The 22,199-nt window shown below is 42.5% G+C and overlaps 1 protein-coding gene across 6 annotated transcripts in view; it reads left to right on the top strand.

Moving 5' to 3' along the window:
* Window positions 1-19,119, top strand: part of EFCAB7 (EF-hand calcium binding domain 7) — a 67,113-nt gene extending 47,994 nt beyond the window's left edge. For all 6 annotated transcript variants that reach the window (XM_056815026.1, XM_007480472.3, XM_056815027.1 and 3 more), the window contains 5 exons: window positions 112-245; window positions 5,802-5,950; window positions 7,404-7,613; window positions 11,900-12,007; window positions 18,752-19,119. In XM_056815026.1, the coding sequence (XP_056671004.1) occupies window positions 112-245; window positions 5,802-5,950; window positions 7,404-7,613; window positions 11,900-12,007; window positions 18,752-18,826 (676 nt within the window). In that variant the 3' untranslated portion in view covers window positions 18,827-19,119. The remainder of the gene's footprint in view (window positions 1-111; window positions 246-5,801; window positions 5,951-7,403; window positions 7,614-11,899; window positions 12,008-18,751) is intronic.
* Window positions 19,120-22,199: the final 3,080 nt, after the last annotated feature.

The raw sequence follows: 22,199 nt of genomic DNA, 5'->3' as shown, positions 1-22,199 counted from the left end.
GTTGTAAATCCAGATTTTTCTATTTAAGTTTACAAGTAATTTTTTCAGTTTACTTTTTTAGATATACGACATGACGATGTTCCCTTTCTTCTTTTTGTGTATTTGTTTCAGAGCTGCTTTGTCGGATATATTTGAGATCATTGATCTAGATGGAAATGGGCTTCTTAGCCTGGAAGAATATAACTTTTTTGAAATGAGGACCAGTGGTGAGAAATGTGATGATGAAGCGTGGGCCATATGTAAAGGTAAACATGCTTTTGGCTTCTTAAAGTAGAATGTTAGTCACAAATCCAACCAGCCAGGCATTTTCCTTTGTTCCAGAGTGACAGGTCAAGAGTTAAATTGGATTAAAAGAACATTTTGGGGAGGGGGGCAGCTGGGTGACTCAGTGGATTGAGATCCAGGCCTAAGGTGAAAGACGAGGTAAAGAGGATGAAAGATAACCTCCAAAGAAAATCAGACCAGAAGGAAAAGGATGACCAAAAAGCCAGGGATGAAATCCAGTTTTTAAGAACCGGAATACAACAACTGGAATTAAGTGACCTCACAAGGCAGCAGGACCCTATAAAACAAAATGAAAAGAATGAAAAAATTGAGGAAAATATGAAGCATCTCATTCATAAAACAGATGATTTAGAAAATCATTAGAGAAGAGACAATTTAAGAATCATTGGTCTACCAGAAGACCACAACAAAAGGAAAAAGCCTGGACATAATACTACAGGAAATTATTCAAGAAAACTGCCCCGACATCCTAGAACAAAAGGGAAAAGTGGAGATTTAAAGAATCCACAAATCACCTCTTGTACTTAATCCCCAACTGACAACACCCAGGAATGTTATAGCCAAATTCAAGAACTATCAGACCAAAGAAAAGATATTGCAAGCTGCCAAGAAGAAGTCATTCAGATACCATGGAACCACAGTGAGGATAACACAGGATTTGGCTGCATCCACACTGAAAGACCGAAAGGCATGGAATATGATATTCTGGAAAGCAAGGGAACTAGGTCTACAACCAAGAATCAACTATCCAGCAAAACTGACTATATTCTTACAGGGGAAAGTATGGTCATTCAACAAAATAGAAGAATTCCAAGAATTTGTAAAGAAAAGACCAGACCTGAACAGAAAATTTGATGTCCAAGCACAGAACTCAAGAGAATCATCAAAAGGTAATTTAAAAAGAGGGAAAAAAGATAAACAAAACAACACAAAAAAAATTTTAAGAGACTCAATAGGTTAAAATGATATGTATCCCTATAAGAAAAGTCATTGGTAACTCTAAAAAACTGTTGTTATCACCTGGGTAGCTAGAAGAATTACACTTAGAGGGAACAGTGACAAACTGTATAGAATGAAAGGACAAGACATAAATAGGTATATAGATATATGCATTCATAAATACATGTACGTGTGTGTGTGTATATATATATATATTTATTTACATATATATACACACTACTAGAGCTAAAAAAAGAGGTTAATACTAAAAGAAATGGGAAAAGAAACAAATGGTGGTAAATTTATATGTCACAAAGAAGCTCATGGCGGGAGGGGGGAGAACATCAATACACTGGAAGGGTAAAGAGGTCGGAGATAGGAAATACTCAACTCTTACGTGCTTTGAAATTGACCCAAAGAGGGAAGAACAATCCAATCCATTGGGGCAGAGAATGGATTTGTACCCTATAGGGGAGTAGAAGGGTAACAAATAGGCTGGTAGGGAGGGAAGCAGTACAAAGGAGGGAGAGGGTGGGGGGGTAATTTTAGGAAGACTACAGGGAAAATAAGGGGGGGAATAAGAAAGGAGGGGGGTAGAAAGGGAAATAAAATAAGTGTGGGAACTAGGGGGACTTATTAAAAACAAACATTGGTGTAGAAGGAAATAGTGAAAGAAGAAAAGGCAGGACCAGGAGTAGAAATCAAAATGTTGAGAGATGCACAGCTAGTAATCATAACTCTGAATGTGAATGGAATGAACTCACCCATAAAACACAAGCAAATAGCAGAGTGGATTAGAATCCAAAACCCATATGCTGTCTGCAAGAAATACACATGAGGAAGGTAGATATGCATAGGGTGAAAGTAAGAGGATGGAGCCAAATCTATTGGGCATCAAATGATAAAAAGAAGGCAGGAGTCGCAATCATGATATCTGACAAAGCCAAAGTAAAAATAAATCTAGTTAAAAGATATAGGGAAGGTAATTACATACTGATAAAAGGAAGTATAGATAATGAGGAAATATCTGTACTCAACATGTATGCACCAAATGGCATAGCATCCAAATTTCTAAAGGAGAAACTAGAGGAGCTCAAGGATGAAATCAATAGAAAAACTATACTAGTGGGAGACCTGAACCTTCCTCTATCAGAACTAGATAAATCAAACCAAAAAATAAGCAAGAGGTAAAGAAGTGAATGAAATCTTAGAAAAATTAGAGTTAGTAGACATGTGGAGAAAAATAAATAGGGACAAAAATATACCTTCTTTTCAGCAGCACATGGTACATTCACAAAAATTGACCATGTATTAGGGCATAAAAAACATTGCAAACAAGTGCAAAAGGACAGAAATAATAAATACAACCTTCTCAGACCACAATGTAATGAAAATAATAATTAGCAAGTGTACATGGAGAGGTAAATAAAAAATTAATTGGAAATTAAACAATACGATTCTCCAAAAACCGGTTAAAGAACAAATCATAGAAACAATTAATAACTTCATTGAAGAAAATGACAATGGTGAGACATCCTTTCAAAACCTATGGAATGCAGCCAAAGCAGTACTCGGGGAAATTTATATCCTTGAGTTCATATATTAACAAATTAAGAAAGGCAGAGGTCAGTGAATTGGGCATGCAAATTAAAAAACTAGAAAGCAAACAAATTAAAAATCCTCAGATGAAGACTAAATTAGAGATCCTAAAAATCAAAGGAGAAATTAATAAAATTGAAAGTCAAAAAACTATTGATTTAATAAATAAGACTAGAAGCTGGTACTTTGAAAAAGCAAATAAAATAGACAAAGTATTAGTCAGTCTAATTAAAAAAAGGAAAGAAAAAAACCAAATTGACAGTATCCCAAGATGAAATGGGAGACCTCACCTCTAATGAAGAGAAAATTAAGGCAATCATTAAAAACTACTATGCCTAATTATATGGCAACAAATATGGCAGTCTAGGTGATATAGATGAATACTTACAAAAATATAAATTGCCTAGAATAAAAGAGGAAGAAATAAATTACCTAAACAACCCCATATCAGAAAAAGAGATCCAGGCCTAGAGATGGGAGGTCCTGAGTTCAAATCTGGCTGCAGACACTTCCCAGCTGTGTGACCCTGGACAAGTTACTTAATCCAGTTGCTTAGCCCTTACCACTCTTCTGCCTTGGAGCCAATACACAGTATTGATTCCAAGATGGAAGGTAATTATTTTAAAAAAAATAATAAAAAGCCAAAAATAAATAAAAGAACATTTTTGTTCTTTATCCAGCCATGGACTCTGAGCGTCTTAAAAAACCTTGATTTGTCCTTTTTCTTAGTCTCTTTAGACTGAATGGCTCTCTGGCTGCAAAGGGAGGTGAAAAAGGTGTTTGGGGAAGTTCTAGTTATGTTTAAACTAATCAGTGAGTCTTTATCTGTTTATACCCAGGCATTGTTCTGCACAATTAGGCCTCACGGGAGTTGGAAGGAGGCAGATTGTGGAGACAATCCAGGATTGGGCTTTGCAAAGGAATGAGTGGAGATAAATGGAAGATGGCTTTGAGTTGAAGTGGCTAATGAGAGTGGCAGGAGTGGGGAGACAGACACGCCGAGTCAGAGCGTGGCTGTGAGAATATGGAGAGACAGAAGCAATCCAAATTTGGCTGAGAACCAAGAATGGGGGGGGGGGGGGGCGGCACAAGAAGAGGCTGGACGGTAGAACGTTAACACCAGCTGGAGGGATGCCAGAGTTTTCTGTCAGTGGAGTGGCAGAACCCTCATGGCTAATGGCGTCATCCAGCGGGTGACATTCTTTCTGTGAGGCGGGTGATGGAATGGAGCTCAATAGAGCTTTAGGAGTTCAGAGACTGAGATGTTGGAAGAAGCAGCGCCCGGGGCCAGAGCAGCAATGAGAAGGAGAACGCTGATACGATTGGGAGGCAGGGTGTAGCCAAGTCTGGAGAGCATGGACAGGGACGCAGCTCATGTGGGCCAGGTCCTTGCTGCCTCAGCTGGATGGAGGGAAGCCAGCGGAGCTGTCCAGATCCCATTGGGGTTTCTCTACATAACCATGGGGTGGAAGGAGCAAGGTAGTAGGCACAGATTGCTCAGGGTCATCCTTTTAGAAATGACAGTTTCTTAGCGCTTAATTAATAATGGCAACTTCTGATTACGTTGATATAGAATTAATGGCAGCTGTTAGACCTGTTAGTGGCAAAAGTCATTCTGGCTTCATTGTGAGAGATCACCCCGAAAGGGCTAGAAGAAAGGGATGGAGGGGAAAGGAACAAGGATGGCATTTAAGCCACCACTACGTACCAGGCTCTGTGCGAAGCCCTTTACGAAGACTCCTTCCTTTGATGGCACAACAAACGGTGACCTGGGTGCTATCATTATTCCCATTTTACAGCTGAAGAAACTGAAGTGGACAGAGGTTAAGTGACTCATCCAGGGTCACACAGTTAAGAAAGGCTCTGAGGCTCGATCTTTCAGACTCCAGGCTCAGCAGTCTGTTTCCTTTAGTGCTTCCTGGTGCGGATAGTTGGTGACTACTCCTGACGGATGCTGACAGAGCTCTTTGGCATGGAAACAACAATGGGGAGATCTGCTACCTTCCCAGGGCAGAGAAGGACCCTCTCGTGTCTGATGATTCAAATGGGGACACCCAGAAGAAATAGAGAATTACTATCTCAGAAGAAACTGAGGTCCGTAAGGCCTGACAATGAGGGCTGTTTTCTTCATCGCTGCCAACTGAAGACTAACTGAAGCAGAAACAAAAACAGGATTGAAAGATCAGTTTGGGAAATGAGCGGGATTAAGATGTCTGAGAATCAGATTTTGATTTCCAGACCATCGTTTAACTCTAAGAATGAGAGCTCTTAGCCAGCCATGACTGGCAGCCTAACAAAGAGAGGTAAGGATGTATTTGCCAGGGATTCCTGCAGATCTGATGAAAGAGCTTTGGACTGACAGGGAAGGGAAGGAATTAGGCTGCGATGTGCCAGGTTAGATGCCATAGAAAGTAACCCCAAGGTAGAAGGAAGAGCTGGGCTGAAATCTCTTTGTCGTGCAGATAGACTCAGCTTCTGGCACCCAACCCTCTCACAGAAGGGCGGCAGATTAGTGTCCCCCCCCCCCCTGCCCAGAGCCTTCCTTTAGGGGAACTTAGAACACATTTCCAGGTAATTTTCCATTTTCCGTCACAGGCTCCTCAAGGGCAAGGACTGCCTTTCTTTTCCTGACTTGTGGCCCCAGTGCTTAGCTCAGTGCTTGGCCTCTGGCAACCCCTTCATAAGTGTTCACTGACTCTGGGGCTGAAAGACCTTGAGTTCATTTGGTAGCAGAATGGCTAAAGGCATTAGAGATGCTTCCCACGAAGAGGAAACCACTCGATGGGGAGGATGGGCAGGGAGCTGCCTCTGAGGAGGGAGAGTGGTCCAGAGCTGTTGGTCTGGCTTTTCAGGGGAGTCTTGGCACATTCAGAATCGCCAGTTACGCCATTGACAAACGCGCATTTATATCCTCCAGGTTTACATAAATATTTGAAAACTAGTCCAATAACAGAACCCTTCTTTTCCCTAAAAAACAGAGAATTTTGATACAAAGAAGAATGAACTAACCAGACAGGGATTTATGGATCTCAATCTGATGGAAGCCAGTGATCGCGATGGAGATCCCAGTGACCTCTGGGTAACTCTGCACTCGATGGGTTACAATAAAGCCCTGGAAATGGTCGAGGTAAAAAGCACTCAAGCTTTGCCTGTATCTTTAGTTTACGTCCTTCTGTCTTTTTGCCTGCACAACTAGCAGCCTGCTTAGAGGAGCTTTTTATGATTGGCGCGAATTTCAGACCGAGCTCCCAGACTCTCACCTTGTGCCCAAACGCATTCGTCGGAGACCAAGCCATTAATAACTGATCCCCGAGTCCATCCAACCAACAAGCTTCAAACCGTTCTGGCTGCTCTCACTTACCCCACGCCTCCCTGGCTTCTCCACGGCTGCAGCCTGTTGAGAGCTCAGTTAAAATCTAGGGAGACTTTTTGTGAGACTCCATTGATCTGTCAGGGGAGTAATTCTGTTCGTGAGCCCTCCCCACCCAGACTTGGAAAAAAAGCAAAACAAAACTGAACTGGTGGCTCAGTGGAGCCAGATCTAGAAATGGGAGGTCCTGGATTCAAATCAGACCCTTCCTAGCTGGCTCACCCTGGGCAAGTCATTTAACCCCATTGCCCAGCCCTGCTTTGGCACCAGTGCACAGTATGAATTCTAAGACGGAAGGCAAAGGTTTCAAAACAAATGAACCAACAGCCCCTCCTTCCTCCATCCCACCTTCTCTTGCAGGGCCTCGGGCATCCTCCTTGTGCTCTCTCCTTCGGCCCTCCAGTGTGTTGTCCGGCCCATCCTCCCAGGGGAGGGCACCAGTGACCCTGACCCTGCTCATGGCCCTCTGCCGAGTAGTCTCAGCTCTAGCCTCCGGCTGTTCGGCATCCTCTGCCCGAGCTCCCTTCTTGGCCTCTGCTCCCTCTTCTCTTTAGATGGCAAATTTAATTGTGTTTAGAGATGTGTGGCCAATCTTTCTACAAGAGAAAATGTCATGAGATTTTATGACAATGGCCTTTGACCCAAAGGAAACAAGTATTGTGATGGAAAGAAGCTTTCCTCCCTCCAAGAGCTCCAGATTCTGGTCTTTGTCCTTCTTCTCTGTATAGGTACCCTTTCAAAAAGGCCAAAAATTCAAGGCTTTTTTTTTTTTTACTAACAACTCCAAGACAGAAAGGCAAGGGTTAAGCAGATGGAGTTAAGTGACTTGTCCAAGGTCACACCGTTAGGACATGTCAGAGGCCAGATTTGAACCCAGGACCTCTCGTCTCTAGTGACTCTCGATCCACTTTCCCACCTAGCTGCCCCCTCAAAGTCCAAGGCTTATATTACTCAGGGTTATCATATTCCCATTTCCTTGAAAAGCCTTAATCGAGCATCTACTAAATGCAGGGGACAGGAGCAAACACTGGGCACAAATAAGGACAAGACTTCCCTTTTCAAGGAGTTGGTCATCAAAAAGGAAAGTCTAGGAATGTGTCCCCAAAGCAATGTAATATGAATAAACAACCTAATTTTCATGGACCGAGCCAGGCAGGGAAGTGATGTGCACAAAGCTAGACACGTCACGGACTCACGGTTCTCCCCACAGGCGTGCCCATTCGTCATCGACGTCTACGCCGATAAGTGCCGGCCCAAAATTAAGGCTCTCCAGATGGAGTCCAACAACGGCCAGCTGGACAAGATCATCTGCAAGTCTGTCATGAGCAAAGGCAGCAGCAAAGCGATCGACAGCCACGAGAATGTCTTCCTCCACACCTACAAGAGCGATTTCCGGGTCACGTCAGTTCTGGACAATAAGGTATTAGTTAGGCCTTGGCTCTCCGTAGCGGTGTTCTTTAGGTGCCATTTCCTCAATGGGCTGGGCAGACGAGTGAAGCTTTCTGGTATTCAGTATGTTCATTTTTATTTTATGACTTATTTATGATTTTTATTTAAAAACAAACAAACAGACACTCACCTTTTGCTTAGAATCAATACTGAGTCCTGACTCCAAGGCAGAAGAGTGGTAAGGGCTAGGCCATGGGGGTGAAGTGACTTAACCAGGGTCACACGGCAAGGAAGCATCCAAGGCTAGATGGAGCCCAGAACCTCTTGGCTCTAGGCCTGGCTCTCGCTCCACTGAGCCACCTGGCTACGCCTCTAAACAAGAAAGCTCTTTCCCCCCTTTCTTGTTCCATGAGATTCATCCTGTAGGACTCCGATGTCTCGAGGAATGCTGAGGTCTCGGTTATTTAGAGTTACTTTTGCCTTGTTCAGAAAACTTATCGTCCAAAATTGGAGAGAGGAGCAATGGATGGATTGGCCACTTTCCTCGATGCTTAACTTGATAGATTGTCCAGCTGGACTGGAACAGAATCATTCGGTCGATTTAGAGACGAATTTCTAGAAGTTATTCCAGTCAACATGAAAATTAAAGGGGACCTGCAGGTTGTAGCAGGCCCAAGAGAGTTCTTAGCTATTCCAGCAGCCAGCTCTCTGTCTCAAAAGGGAGGGAGGAAGTGCTTGTATGGCGCCTACCTGTGCCAGACACAGCTTTAAATCAGCAGCCATTAAGGATGATCTCACTTGACCGTGGGAGGGAGAGGCTCCTATTGTCCCATTGTACAGGACGATGAAGGAGACAAGAGGAGGAAACTTGTGAAGGAAGCTGTCATGGCCGTCCTCAAGTCTGCCTCATGGAGAATGGTCTGACTTTTGTCTCCACTTTTCAGATGAGGAAACTTGAGACAGAGATAGAGTGACTTGCCCAGAGTCAACACAGCCGGTGTCTGAGACAGGATTTTCACTCAGGTCCTTCTGGCTCCAAATCCTGGTAGTTCTTAGATACAAGTCGGTGTTGGGATTGGCAAGGAAGGCTTTGGAATCCTGCGTTTGGTGGACAGGAGCTGGAGTGACAGTTTGGACAGCAAGGGATTATGGGAGAGAACCGTTGGCTGGGGGCTTTGGGAAGAGCCCTTAGGTCTTTGTTTTCAGGACTGAAAGCTGATCGGTTCAGTTCTGAGTGGCTGAAGGGACCCCAAAGCCATGAGAGAAGACCCAGATGTCCTGCCTTTCATTCTTGAAGCTGTATTCTCCAAAGAAATCCATTCTACTGTTTCCTCCACCTGTTTCCAAGATTCACAGACCCCAAAACTCAGAGCCCAGCCCTCCTGATTCTTCTTCTTGGCCTTCCCTGAACTGATGTCAGATTTCGTTTTTAGGATATACTAGCTTGGAGATCAATAGGGGAGCAGGCAGTTGGGAAAGGCACTGGGCTTGGCTCCAGCCTCTTGATCCAGCTGCTGCAGGTTTAACTTGACAGGGCGTCCTCCTCTCATTCTCCTTCAACCTTATTTTTCCCCATCCCTTCAATAAATCCTTCCTTGGAAGTCAGATTTGGGTTTGGCCGATCTACAACAAGAAGAGTGTTGGGCAATTGGGGACAGGACTCCAAGCTTGAGGCCAGGCCCTTTCTGTGGCAAGACCAGACTAGGTCGGCCACACATTCTCCACTGAGGAGGTGGATTAAAAACTTCACTCAGAAGTTGCTGACGGGGGAACTCTCTTCCCCTCAGCTTTTGTCTCTGAGCAACTCGAGGGCTTTAGTCTGCCACATATCCCTTGAGAAAGGAGAGAGGGAAAGCCGTCCTTCTTTGTCTCTGGAGCTTGTCTCCAACCCCTGCTCCATTTCACCCGAGGAAAGGAGAGATCCTGCCATCTTCCCTCCGTCAACAGGGTTTACCTAAATATTTCCCTGACCACTTGGCCCTCCACTGGTACTACATCCCAACCAGGGAGCCAATCATCCAACCCTCTTCATTATAAAAAGAAGGAAGCCTCCCTCTATCAAAGCAGGGTGGCCTGCTTCAGGAGTGAGCGCTCTATTGTCAGAAATGAAATTTAAGTTTTTATGCTAAATATGAAAGTTCTAAAGTAATGTTGTGGTCACTGATTTAAAAAATAACTGAAGTCACGAGTCTGTTAGCCACTCTTAACAGTTTAGTTTAGTAGAGACAGAGTAAAAGAGAGAAATGTAGGAGGGAAGCAGGAAGTATTGCCTGGCTAGATGCCCACCCGGCAAGGGCTCTCCCGTCCCTGATCTCCTCGGGGAGTCGCGGTGGTCTCTCTTCAGCCAGGGTTCCACCAACACAAGCCTCTTCCACGAAAGGAAGGCCAGCCACTCCCCCAACAAGCCGACACAGGATCTGGGGAGTGTCTCCTCCTTCAGTCCAGCAGTGTCCAAAGATGAACTCCCAAGGAGAAGAAGTTCAAAGGAGAAGCCCCTTGGACAGAAAGTTCAGGACTTGTCATAGTTCTTTTTCCACGTTGCTTCCTGTCCCTTCCCCACTTTACAGGAACCAATCACAGTCTTTCAATTTGCCTATTTTAGAGGCTTATTAAATGATCATTAGAAATCAAGGAATAAAGATACAAAATAAAGACAATGTGCCCATGGCTGATCAGTCAGTTCAAATGCTCGCCTTACCACCACCAAACTTGAGACAGGAAGTAAAGAAGTGGGACCTTCCGCATCCCTGCCTAATATCCCCTATCTACAGGAAGTATGTAATGACAGGAAGTCAGGGGGCTCCTGGGAAATGTAGTTTTTTTTTTAGGGTAACAGATTTTCAATTTTACAGGGGCAAAGAGGGATAGGTCAAGGGTGAGGTGTTTAGAATTCTGAGAAGCTGGGTACAAGGCTATAGAGGAGCTTTGAAGGCCAATCCTGAGAGGATAGAGAGCTATGGGAATTTATTGGGGGGGGGGGATGTAGTCTGTATTTTAGGAAAGTTACTCCAGTGGCTGAGTGAAAGACTAGTGGGAGTCGAGGAAGGTATGAGGTGATGGGGGTCTGCACCAGGGTGGGGGCAGTAAAGGGGGAAAAAGGGGGTATTGGAGAGATGTTGCAAAAGTAAAGAGACAGACCTTGGCAGCAGCTTGGAAATTATAGAGGGTGAGGAACAGTGAGAATCTAGGACGATGGCCAGGCTGAGTGCTGAGTACTACCCTGGGTAGTAATGAGGAAGCTTGGGGGGGGGGGGGCGGGGGTAGAGGAAGGATAAAGAGCTCTGCTTTGTACATACTGAGTCCCAGATATCTACCAGATATCCAGTTTGAGATTCTGGATAGCAGGTGGAGATGTGATGGGAGGTCAGCAGAGAGATTGGGGCAGAAAAGGCAGATGTGAGAGCATAGATGTGGCCGTTCAGTCCATGGGAGCGGATGAGGTCCCCAAGGAAAGCAGTCTAGAGGGAAGAGAGAAGAGGACCCAGAGCAGAGCCCCGAGGGGAACCTACAATGAGCAGGCCTGACTTGGACGGACATCCGTGTCTCGGTGAAGTTGAGTTTCCCTGCTCTCTGCTTTATTCTGGTTCTCTGTACTCTGCATATGGCGGTCTAAGCATCTCAAGCCACCAGTCCGCCTTCTGCCCCTTTTCTTGTATCTCATCTCCTGCGAGGACTCATCGCCCTTCACTGATCTAGAGGACGAGTTTTCTCTGCCCCTCCTCACCCCCCACTCTACACCTCCCCCCCAGCCACTGTTTTTCAGTGGAAAACGTGTGCTTTTCAAACCACTTTCGAGGACTTTGGCTGTGTTCTGCGGAGATGATGGATCGAACTCTGGCCTATTGGCTGATTGCTTTAGGTTCTTGGGTGGCCTTGCTCGAACGTAGCTTTTTGTCCTAAATTCGTAAATGATTTACAACAGTAACTGGTCAGTCACACATTCATTTGGGTCTCCAGATGTTCCTCTGGAATGTGCTGGACTTGGTGGGGTCACAGGAGGGGCATCCAGCAGTCTCCTTGGATGGAAGGTATTTCTGCGAAGAGCATTAGGACGGCAGGAACAGGGCCGGGTGGACGAGGAGTCGGGGCGGCCTGAAGGAATGAGTAGATTTGGTTCAATGGAGAAGAAAGCACAGGGCGGGCCAGGGAAGCCCTGCGTGGGAGACTGCAAGGATGGAAGGGCTGGTGTTAGGGGAGCCGGGAAGGGAAAGAGGCCGAAGGAGCCTGCTGGGACTAGGCTGTGGGGCCCCAGATTTCATGGTCGTCCCCGAGTTTATGACTTACAAGTACGGACTAAAAATGTTATTTTTTTTATAGTCAGAAAACAAAGTGATTATTCATGTCAACAACGAACTGAGTAAAAACTGTGTCAACAATCGAAGTCTCAACATCTTTGCTGTGGAAGTGGCTCCCAAGTCGACCATGGTAATTGCTGCTCCTTTCTTTCTTAAAAACCCCTTTACTGGCCTCAGGATCCGTGCTAAGCAGAAGAGCTAGGGCCAGGCAGTGGGGGTTCAGTGACTTGCCCAGGGCCACACAGCTAGGAAGTGTGTGAGACCACATTTGAACCCAGGACCTCCCATCTCTAGACGACGTGTTCTATCCACGGTGCCAGCGAGCTGCCTCTGTTGATGCTCTTTTCTCAAAAACGTTTCAGGGTGTCTTAATCCTGCTGTGTTCTAGTAAACACGCAGACTGGAAAGAAAAGACTTCCTATTATAATCCCAACAATTAACGCCCCTCTGCTCTGCCAGCAGTCTGGTGTGTAACACGCAAGGCAAGACTCCGCCGTCCTCTCCACCCCTTTTGTAATTTGTAAAACAGGTCAAACCTAACCCAGCCCTCATTGGCCAGCCTGGAAACTCACAATAGATGAAGTCAATATCAGTCCCTCGTCTTACGACCTTCCCCTCACTACAACGCTATGAAATAAATAGCGCGGGTTTGAGGATGTCCTCATGGCAGATGGGGAAACTGAGGCCCCTCGAGGGAAGTGCCTTGTATACAAGGAGGGGGTGAAGCTTTGTAAAGATTAAAATTTGGGGGATACTGAGGCATGTAGAAATTAGTTTCTCTCTGCAAGGAGTATTATATTTTTAGAGGTTTATTAAAGGTTGAGAATTTAAGAAAAATACAAGCAAGAGAAGCACGTGCTAGGTGGGTCATGAGGCCCACCCAAATTTCACTCACATCATGAGACGTGTCTGTTTGCCAGCGGAGCCAGGAAGAGAAGCGGCCCGCTGTGGGTGGAGACACTTTAAATAATGATTTTGCTCTCGGCCCAGGTGAGAATTCAGTGATATTACAAAGCATTTTGGGGAAATAGAGCAAGGACTTCTGGGGATTGAAGTCCTGGATTCGAGGCCATTTTTACATCCCTCCATTTGATCCTCTTGGGAAGAAGGACTTCCCCAAAGGATCATAAAAACATAATCAATTTAAAGATTACAATAATTTGAGGATAAGAGGAAAAAAAACAAAACCAATAATTGCTGGACTCATTGACAAAAAGCCAGTTAGGGGGCAGTCCCTTTTGGCATGAAAGTATACATACAAATAAATGTTCAATCAACCACACCCAAAGTTCATTTTTGTGCAGCTTGTGGTCTGGAGGCATCTTCATGGTGTCTTCTCCAACAGTTCAGTTTCTGGATTCAGAGAGGTATCATCTTTCTTTACCTAAAATTCTTCTCAAAAGGAATTTAAACTTTGTAATTTAAATAATGATATTTTCTATATTCCCCTGTTAAGAGGGTGATTGAAAATACAGGATCACTTAGGGATGCATGGCTGAGGTATGAGGCATATGAATCAATTGGCAAGAGATATTAAAAAGATATCAGAAAAATCCAAATAAAAAAGAAAATACTGGATGAAAATATAGACTATCAAAGTCTTATGTGTAAAAATTCTTTTTTCTTTAATTTTTATTTGGTCATTTCCAAACATTATTCATTGGAAACAAAGATCATTTTCTTTTCTTCCCTCCCCCCCTCCCACAACCTCTCCCACAGCTGACGTGCAATTCCACTTGGTATCTTATGGGTAAAAATTCTAAGTAAAGGAAAAATAAATATATAACAGGTCCTTGAATCAGGACCCAATTAAAATGATCTAAGCAATGATGCATTTACCCAGTCAGTAGCCAGGACTCCAGAAAGGTACCACACTATGAAAGGCAGAAAAGGGACCAGATTATAGGAGCCAAGTTGAGATACTTGGTAGAATGTGGAACAAGGAAGACCTGCCTTTAACACATGTTAAACAGCTGCAATCTCGAACCCCAAACACATTCAAGTCCTCTTTGTCTAGGCTCAAAATTACATCAATCCCACCAGGATTGGTTGGTCTCTTTGACCTTGTGCTCGATTGGCTCTATGCAGTTAGCTTTGTGCTTCTTTGGCACTGTGCAATGGCTCTTTTCTGTATATCTTGTCCTGGAATCAGACAGAATCATTAAGCAAAGTCCCATAATTTTTTAAATAAGTGGCATCATTCTTATAGTCTCTAGCTTTTGGGGTATGCATTGACAAATGTATCTTAAACTTATAGTACTGAAAAATCAAAAGGTTAAAGAAAATCTTAATGCTGGTGACATGTGCTTCTATTATAAAAAAGGAGAGAAAAATTAAAAAACCTGAAAAAGTGTATTGCACATGCAAGAAAAATATAATAATAAAAGTCTTTAAAAAATTCAAAAATATAGCTTATAATCATTGACACTCTGTGTCAGCTAAGAAAATATAGAATGCAAGGCTTTCTTACCAAAAATGAGGTCCATTTCCTCTTCATAAGTATGAGCAAATGAATTGAACAAGGTAACATTTTTCATTTTTAGATTCTAATCCATTCTGCTATTCGTCTACGTTTTATGGGTGAGTTCATCCCATTCACGTTCAAAGTTATGACTGTCACTTGTGTACTCCCTGGCATTTTGATATCCTTACCTAATTCTAACCTTTCTTCTTCAGCTTTCCCTTTTAGTCCAGTGATTTACTTTAAATCAGTCCCCCTTGTCCCCTCCCTTGATATGTTTCCCTTTCTAGTCCCTCCCTTTTTGTTCCCTCCCCCTCCCCCTCTTCTTCCCTCCCTTTTTTGTGTTCCCTCCCCCCAACCCCCCTTCTCCCTTCCCTTGTTGGGTAAGATAGAATTCAAGATCCCAATGGATCTGGATGTTCTTCCCTCTCAGAGTTGATTTCCCTGAGAGTAAGGTTTAAGTAAAAACTCTCTTCCTCTCCTTCTTACAGGATTTTTCTTCCCCTCCCCTTCCCGTGTGAATCTTTGTGTGAGAAAGATTATTCTATTTGGTCTTTCTTTTCCCCCTATTTACACATTACATTTTCCCCACATGTTAGTATACATAGATTGCTATAAATGTAGTCCTTATAGAAGAGAGTTTGGGTAAAAGAAAAAGATAACATTTTTCTCCTTTTCCCTTTCCTTCATATTTACCTTTTCAGGTGTTCCATGCTCTTTGTTTTTTGATATCGAACTTTCCACAGAGCTCTGGTCTTTTCTTTGCAAAAACTTGGAAATCTTCTATTTTGTTGAATGCCCATACTTTTCCTTGGAAGTATATAGTCAGTTTTGATGGATAGCTGATTCTTGGTTGAAGACCCAGCTCTCTTGCCTTTCTGAAAATCATGTTCCATGCCTTAAGATCATTCAGAGTGGAACTTGCAAGGTCTTGTGTGACCCCGATTGGCATTCCTTTATATCTAAATTGTCTTTTTCTAGCTTCTTGTAGGATTTTTTCTTTTGTTTGAAAGCTTTGGAATTTGGCAGTTACATTCCTGGGAGTTGTCTTTTGGGGATTTAGTGTAGAGGGTGTTCTGTGAGCTCTGTCAGTGGCTGTATTGCCCCCTTGATCTAGAATCTCTGGGCAATTTTCTTTGATTATATCTTGTATTACAATGTCGAGTTTGCGGTTTATTTCTGGCTTTTCTGGAAGTCCAATTATTCTTAAATTATCTCTTCTTCCTCTATTTTCCAAGTCTGTCACCTTGTCAGTGAGATATTTTATGTTCTCTTCTAATTTCTTGGTCTTTTGGCTTTGCTTTATTAATTCTTGCTCGTTGTCTTCGAGTTGTCTGATTCTGACTTTTAAAGCCTGGTTTTCCTTTTCACTTTGGTAAAACTGGTTTTGTAGATGTGTGAATTTCTTTTGCATTATTTCCCACTTTTCCTCCCAGAGGGCTTCCATCTTTTTGATCCTTTCCGATTAAATTCTTCATGGGTTTGTGGAGAGTTTCCATTTCCTTTGGAAGGTTTCAGAGCATTTGCTTGTGTTTCCTCTTCTATCCCCTCTGTATTTTGTATTTTTGCTCCATAAAATGTATCCAAAGTCACCCCCTTCTTCTTGTTTTTCTTGGAATTTTGGGGCTTTTGTGTTTCTGTGGAGTTTGCCATCTCTATCTGAGTGGGGAGGACTAGCTTTTCTTATTTCTGTCTGGTGTTCAGAGGTTTTAGCCCTAGGCAGATTGTCTGTTCTATGCAGTTGTTGTTCTGTCTTCCCGGGGAAGCCAGGAATTGCTAGTGTTTCCATGTTACTGCCCTTCTCGGTTCCCTCCCGATGCTTCTCCGTTGCCTTACTTCCACGCTTTGAGCCTGGCTTGGCACTCTCTGCAAGGTGTTTCACTGCCTTTGCCGGCCAGCCGAGGCTGCACTCTGAGGGGGAGGGGCCATGGCTTCCTGGAGCTCCAAGGGCTCCTGATAAAATTAGCTTTCGCTGGGTTGAACTGAGTATGCCCTGAGGCAGGGCCCTTCCGTGAGACTCAGATGGAAGGATCCAGCCAGGGGGTTACAGGATCCCCCCGTCTCTCTCTGTTTCCCTGCTGTCTGGGTGTCCCCGCGACTAGGTCAGGTTGTTTTCAGGAAGCGGCCTTCAGAATAGCTGGCCCTGAGACTCTGAGGTTTCCTCTGCTGCCTTGGATTCGGTGCTCTGGGTTGGGGGGGATGGATCCTGGGACCTTCCTTCTGCCTATCCCTTAGGTCCGAGTGATCTCGGGTTCTGGCTTTTGGGGGGGCCCTGCCTTTTGATCCAGGTCCAGGAGGAGGATTCCCGAGGTCTATGCTGTTGATTGTTTTGAATTTCGGTGCCCTAGGAACATATAGTTTGAGTTCAGTAGGGAAGGGTTTCTGGAGATCTGAACTTTAGCTTTCTCTAAGCCACCATCTTGACTGGAAGTCCACATTTTTCATTCTTAAAGAACAGTAGTACAAACATGTAGATATCAATATCCCCCAAATTCTCAATAGCCCAATTAATTACAATAGCAAACAACCACACTATCATATTTCACATAAGTTGCTGTATGGCATTTTTTAAAACCTATGAACTGATGGATATTTGTCACAAGTTTTTACAAATGTAGCAATCTTTCAACCTTGGCGAATAAACATATTTTTAAAACAAAGTAAAACTCATTTTGGGTTTACAACATCATGAAGAAATCTATCATTCTGGTGTAAGTAAAATAGTGAGCTGAAGGGTATAAATGAGAGATGCTCCTATTTTGGAGGCTTTTTAGGGGTACAAATGCCCTGAGATTTACTGCCCCAACTTCCATTCACATATTTAGAAATGTGGGAAGGTTGGGGGTTATAAAATGTATTTCACTTCAGCTAGAATTGGCCTTACACCTCGTGGTAGGGGCAGGCAAAAATGACCAGAGATTGTTAAAAAAAATTCCAAAAATCATGTTTAAAAAACCCTTAAATCAGTTGAGATATTTAGCACAGTAAATTTTCCAAAGGTTGTTATAGTAATTGTAACCAGTTCTGAAGTCCATCTATCCTCTATGTGACAATTTACAAAGGCAAAAATAGAAAAGCTGTTTTTCCATATATGGGATTAATTACAATGATATTTTTTTCAATATATGGTTATAGGGGAAAAGCAACAGAATTTTAAAACTCAGTACATTAAATGAACAGTATAACAGAATAATATTGAATCCAGTAATATATGAACTTAAAATCACAAAGTTATATCTTAAACAAAAGAATCAGGAAAATGCAATAGAAATACAGAGATTTTTTTTTAATAAACCATTGGAGTCTGAAATCCCTTAAAATATATAACCATCAGTCTTTAAAGTTCCTTAGGTGTGTTTTTTTAATTATTAATTATCCATTTAGATGCCTATTGTTGGAAGGCAGAGTGGTAAGGGCTAAGCAATGGGGGTTAAAGGACCCATCCAGGGCCCCACAGCTGGGAAGTATCTGAGGCCAGATTTTAACCCAGGACCGCATGTCTTTAGGCCTGGCTCTCAGTTTGCTGAGCCACCCATTTGCCCCTTCAAAGTTATGTAAAAATGGCCTCAAATCCAGGACTTCAATCCCCAGAAGTCCTTGCTCCACTTTCCCAAAATGCTTTGTAATATCACTGAATTCTCACCTGGGTCGAGAACAAAATCATTATTTAAAGTGTCTCCGCCACGGTGGGCCGCTTCTCTTCCTGGCTCTGCTGGCAAACAGACGCATCTCATGATGTGAGTGAAATTTGGGTGGGCCTCATGGCCCACCTAGCATGTGCTTCTCTTGCTTGTATTTTTCTTAAAGTCTCAACCTTTAATAAGCCTCTAAAAATATAATACTCTTTGCAGAGAGAAACTAATTTCTACATGCCTCAGTATCCCCCAAATTTTAATCTTTTACAATTTCCATCCAAACTCACCTCTTGTCCCAAAGCCTTCCCTCTTTTGACTACACAAGGTCATCTGTCAGGTATCTTTCATCCAGAAACCTGTGATTTCAGGGTTCCTGAAGTCTGCCGAGGTCTGGGTCCCAGCTCCAGCCCAAGCAGGGTCCTGGATTCAGATTCAGATGGAAGTTGAGGCCCGGAGCCAGGCTGACCCTCCATGATTGTGGCCAGGGAAAGAGAAAAAAGAATGGGGTTCACCGATCCCCCCTCCCTGGCCCCACTTTCTCAGGGCTTCCTCGATCCGTGCAGCGCCAGCCTCGAGGAGGAAGGGGAGGCGAGGGTGGCTTCTCCCCTCTCTTGCCTTCTCCCAGGGCTCAGGGCACGGCCCCACTGGAGCGGGCTTAGTTCATTGGGAGTCGGCGCACAGAAGCGCCTGTTCTCCACCCCTTCCTGGCTCTCGGCTCCTCCAGTGGCCCAGAAAGAAGGCCTGAGCCCAGTTCTGATTGTCGGCCGCCCCCTTGCAGGTCTGCCAGCACGTGATGCCTCTGAACGAGCGGCAGGAGTGGATCTACAACTGCGTGTACTCGCTCATGTCCTGAGGGCCAGCCTGGGAAGCGCCGAGCTCGGCCGATGAGTCACTGTGAATGTCTGCCAAGCAACAAATCACTTCTCTGGTTCAAGCTCCCTTTTAGCTACTGTATATTGTTGGTTTAAATATATTTATGTGTGTATGTAATATATTTAAATAGGGCGATTGGTCTTATTTGGGGAGTAGACTAGGGCATAGTTTCCATTTTAAAATTAGATAATATTTTCTTCCCAATTTGTAATAACATCAAGCAATTGTAAATAAGCCTTTGCTATAGCAACATTAAATGATTTCTATAAAACATCACAGTATTTAGTTTTTCTTAATCAATTAAAAAATTCGAATGGCGGGGGCAGGGCGTCGTTAGGTGGCTCAGTGGATGGAAAGCCAGCCCTAGAGAAGGGAGGTCCTGGGTTCAAATGTGACCTGATACACGTCCTAGCCGTGTGACCCAGGGCAAGTCACTTCACCCGCATGGCCTAACCTTTACTGCTGTTCTGCCTTGGAACCAGTACTTAGTATTGATTCTAAGACAGAAGGTGTGGGTTACAAAAAAAAAAAGCAGTATTCTTAAAATGTAAAAATATCATTAGTCTAGATATTGAAATAATTTTTGAATCAGAAAGACCTTTAAAGCAATATTTGGCATTTATTTTTATATTACAGGAACCAGAGAGAAAGAAAAGCAATAATATGTTATGTATAAAATAAAATGAGACTATATACATTCTATGAACATATGCTTATGCAAAAATATATAATATATTAATGCTTAAATTAATGTTAATAAGACAATAATAAAGATAATTTTATATCTCTATAAAATAGAATATAAAACAGAATTTTGAAATATTGGATAGGTTTACCAACTATAACTTATCTGTAGATTTGCTTAAAACTTATAAATAGGTACATATTTAAAAGGTACTTTTATTTAAAACAGGCATTAAATATATTCAACCTAGTTTAATAGGGCAGCACTGGTCCTTGAAAAACTATATTTATCAACTAGTACGGCAGAACTCTATTACAGTCTTCTGTAATAGAATACGAGGCCGGTAAATGTCAGCTGTGAAATAGGAATACCGTTATGGAACTCTTAATTATTTTTACATACAAGATGTGCTTGTGCTTACTTCTTGAAAGGTCATTTAATTGTTGTTATGCAGTTTAGACATCTGTAAAATGGATGAATAAATTGTTGATTCGGACCTGGGGCTCAGGAGACATGGATCCTACTTCTGTCTCTATAACTGACTAGTTGAGGGCCCCAAACAAATCAATCAACTTTTGTTGACTTCGATTTTGACATCTGTAAAATAAGGATGGGTATACCTACTGCATAAGGAAAGATTTCTTGGTGTGGTAAGAAAATATAGCTTTAGATTTTTGTGGGTTAGGAGAAGTTCATCCCAACCTATGGAAACAACAAGAGAGCCGCATCGATCCAAAAGAGAAGAAATTGTCAAAATAAAAATAAAATGATGATGTTTTGCAAACTTAAAAAAATCAATAAAAATAATACCTACGTCTTATGGAAAAGGAACAAGGCAAAAGATCATTAAAAATGCCAGTTCCCATAGTTTCATCTTTCATTTTACTTAATGTTTATAACCTATATAAAGAATATAGTAAGAAACTAAAAATGTCATTTTCTGTGTAGACCACAGCCCAACGATTCAGCACTGACTTAAAAAAATCTTTCTGTGCGGTGAGATGCATTGTAATGGAAAGAATGCTGGACCAAATGACCTCACACCTTCAGACATGGCCTTTGGCATAAGCACATGCAAGTCTCTTAACCGCTCTGGTCCATGAGAAGAATTCTAAAGTAGAAATTTTAGAAGATTTGCAACCAACATCGGAGGTGCTTCCCACCCCCACCAAAATTGTAGAAGTCTTGGGTATGCATGTATAATCATTCAGAGGTAGGGTTTATGCCAACTACACTTCACACAGCTAAATAAATGAAAAGCCCTGTGATCAATTTGGAGGTAGTTCTGCTCATCCACACTTTGATTTCATTTCTAGTTAATGTGTGTAAAGATTAAAATTAATATCCGTAACTAAGTATATTTTTAAAGTTTTATTAATACTAATTAAAGTAAAAGAACTACCTGAACCCAGCCTGGTCACAAGAAAAAAAAGAGAAAGAGGGAGGAGTTACAACCAACTTATAACCAAGCACGCAAATGTGAGGACACATGGAAAGGGAAAAGGATTCTAGGTAATACAGAATGGAATTTTGGTTAATGTTTTTAGGGGTTCAAGAATTTCCAACTATACATTTCCCCCTGTGATCCTATAGGGAGACCAGTCTCCCCAAAAGGATCATGGAAACAAAACTAATTTATAAATTGCAATAATTTGTGGATAAAAGGAAAAGAGAACAAAACCAATGATTACTAGGTTGACAAAGAGCCAATTTGGGGGCAGCCCCCTTTGGCATAAAACAAAAGCATTTTAATCCCCCATAGTTGAATTCACATCCCAAAGTTCACTCTGGATCTTTTGATGCAGCATGTGGTCTCTGCAGGCATCTATCTTCATGGGGCATTCTGGATTCTGGAAAGTAGCAAGTTTCTTATCCTAAAAGTGCTCAAATTCAAATCAGAGTTCACAACAATAACATAGTCCTCCCTGAGGTGGATAATAACAAACATAGGGATCACTCTGGGATGCATGACTGAGCCATGAGGTATATGAATCAATTTGCAAAAGAAAATCAAAAACATCAAAAAATCCAAATAAAAGAGAAAAAATAACTTGTGGATAAAAAACAAAATATCAAAGACTTAGGTCTAAAAAATTCTAAGGAAAGGAAAAACAAATCTATAACAGATCCTTGAATCAGGGCCCAATTAAAATGATTTAAGCAATTATGCACTTAACCCAATCAGTAGCTAGGACCACAGAAAGTTTGCCACGCTATGAAAGACAGAAAGGAACCGGAACTGGAACCAGATTATAGGAGCCAAAGTGAGATACTTTATAGAATGTGGTTCAGAGAAAGTTTGGCCTCTGCATATGTCAAAACAGCCTCAACCTTGAACCCCAAACAAGTTCAAGTCCTCTTGTCTTGGCTCAAAATTACATCAACCCACTGGGATTGGTCTCTTTGACCTTGTGCTCGATAGGCATTATGCAGGTAGTTTTGTGCTTCGTTAGCACTGTACAGTGGCTCTCTTTGTATTCCCTTCTTCTGGAATCAGATAGAATCATTAAGCAAAGTCCCATAATTTTTTAAACAATCATTTTATAGTCTAAAGCTTGGGGGGGGGGTATGCATTAATATTAGAACAAATGTATTTTAAACTTACATTACTGCAAAATTTTTAAAAAGTTAAAATCTCAATACTGTTTACATGTGTTTCAAATACAAA

This window comes from Monodelphis domestica, chromosome 2, assembly GCF_027887165.1.
Source record: "Monodelphis domestica isolate mMonDom1 chromosome 2, mMonDom1.pri, whole genome shotgun sequence".
In the NCBI taxonomy this organism is placed as follows: Eukaryota; Metazoa; Chordata; class Mammalia; order Didelphimorphia; family Didelphidae; genus Monodelphis; species Monodelphis domestica.
The sequence above is the reverse complement of the archived record's forward strand: the minus strand, read 5'-3'. Positions and strand labels throughout refer to the sequence as shown.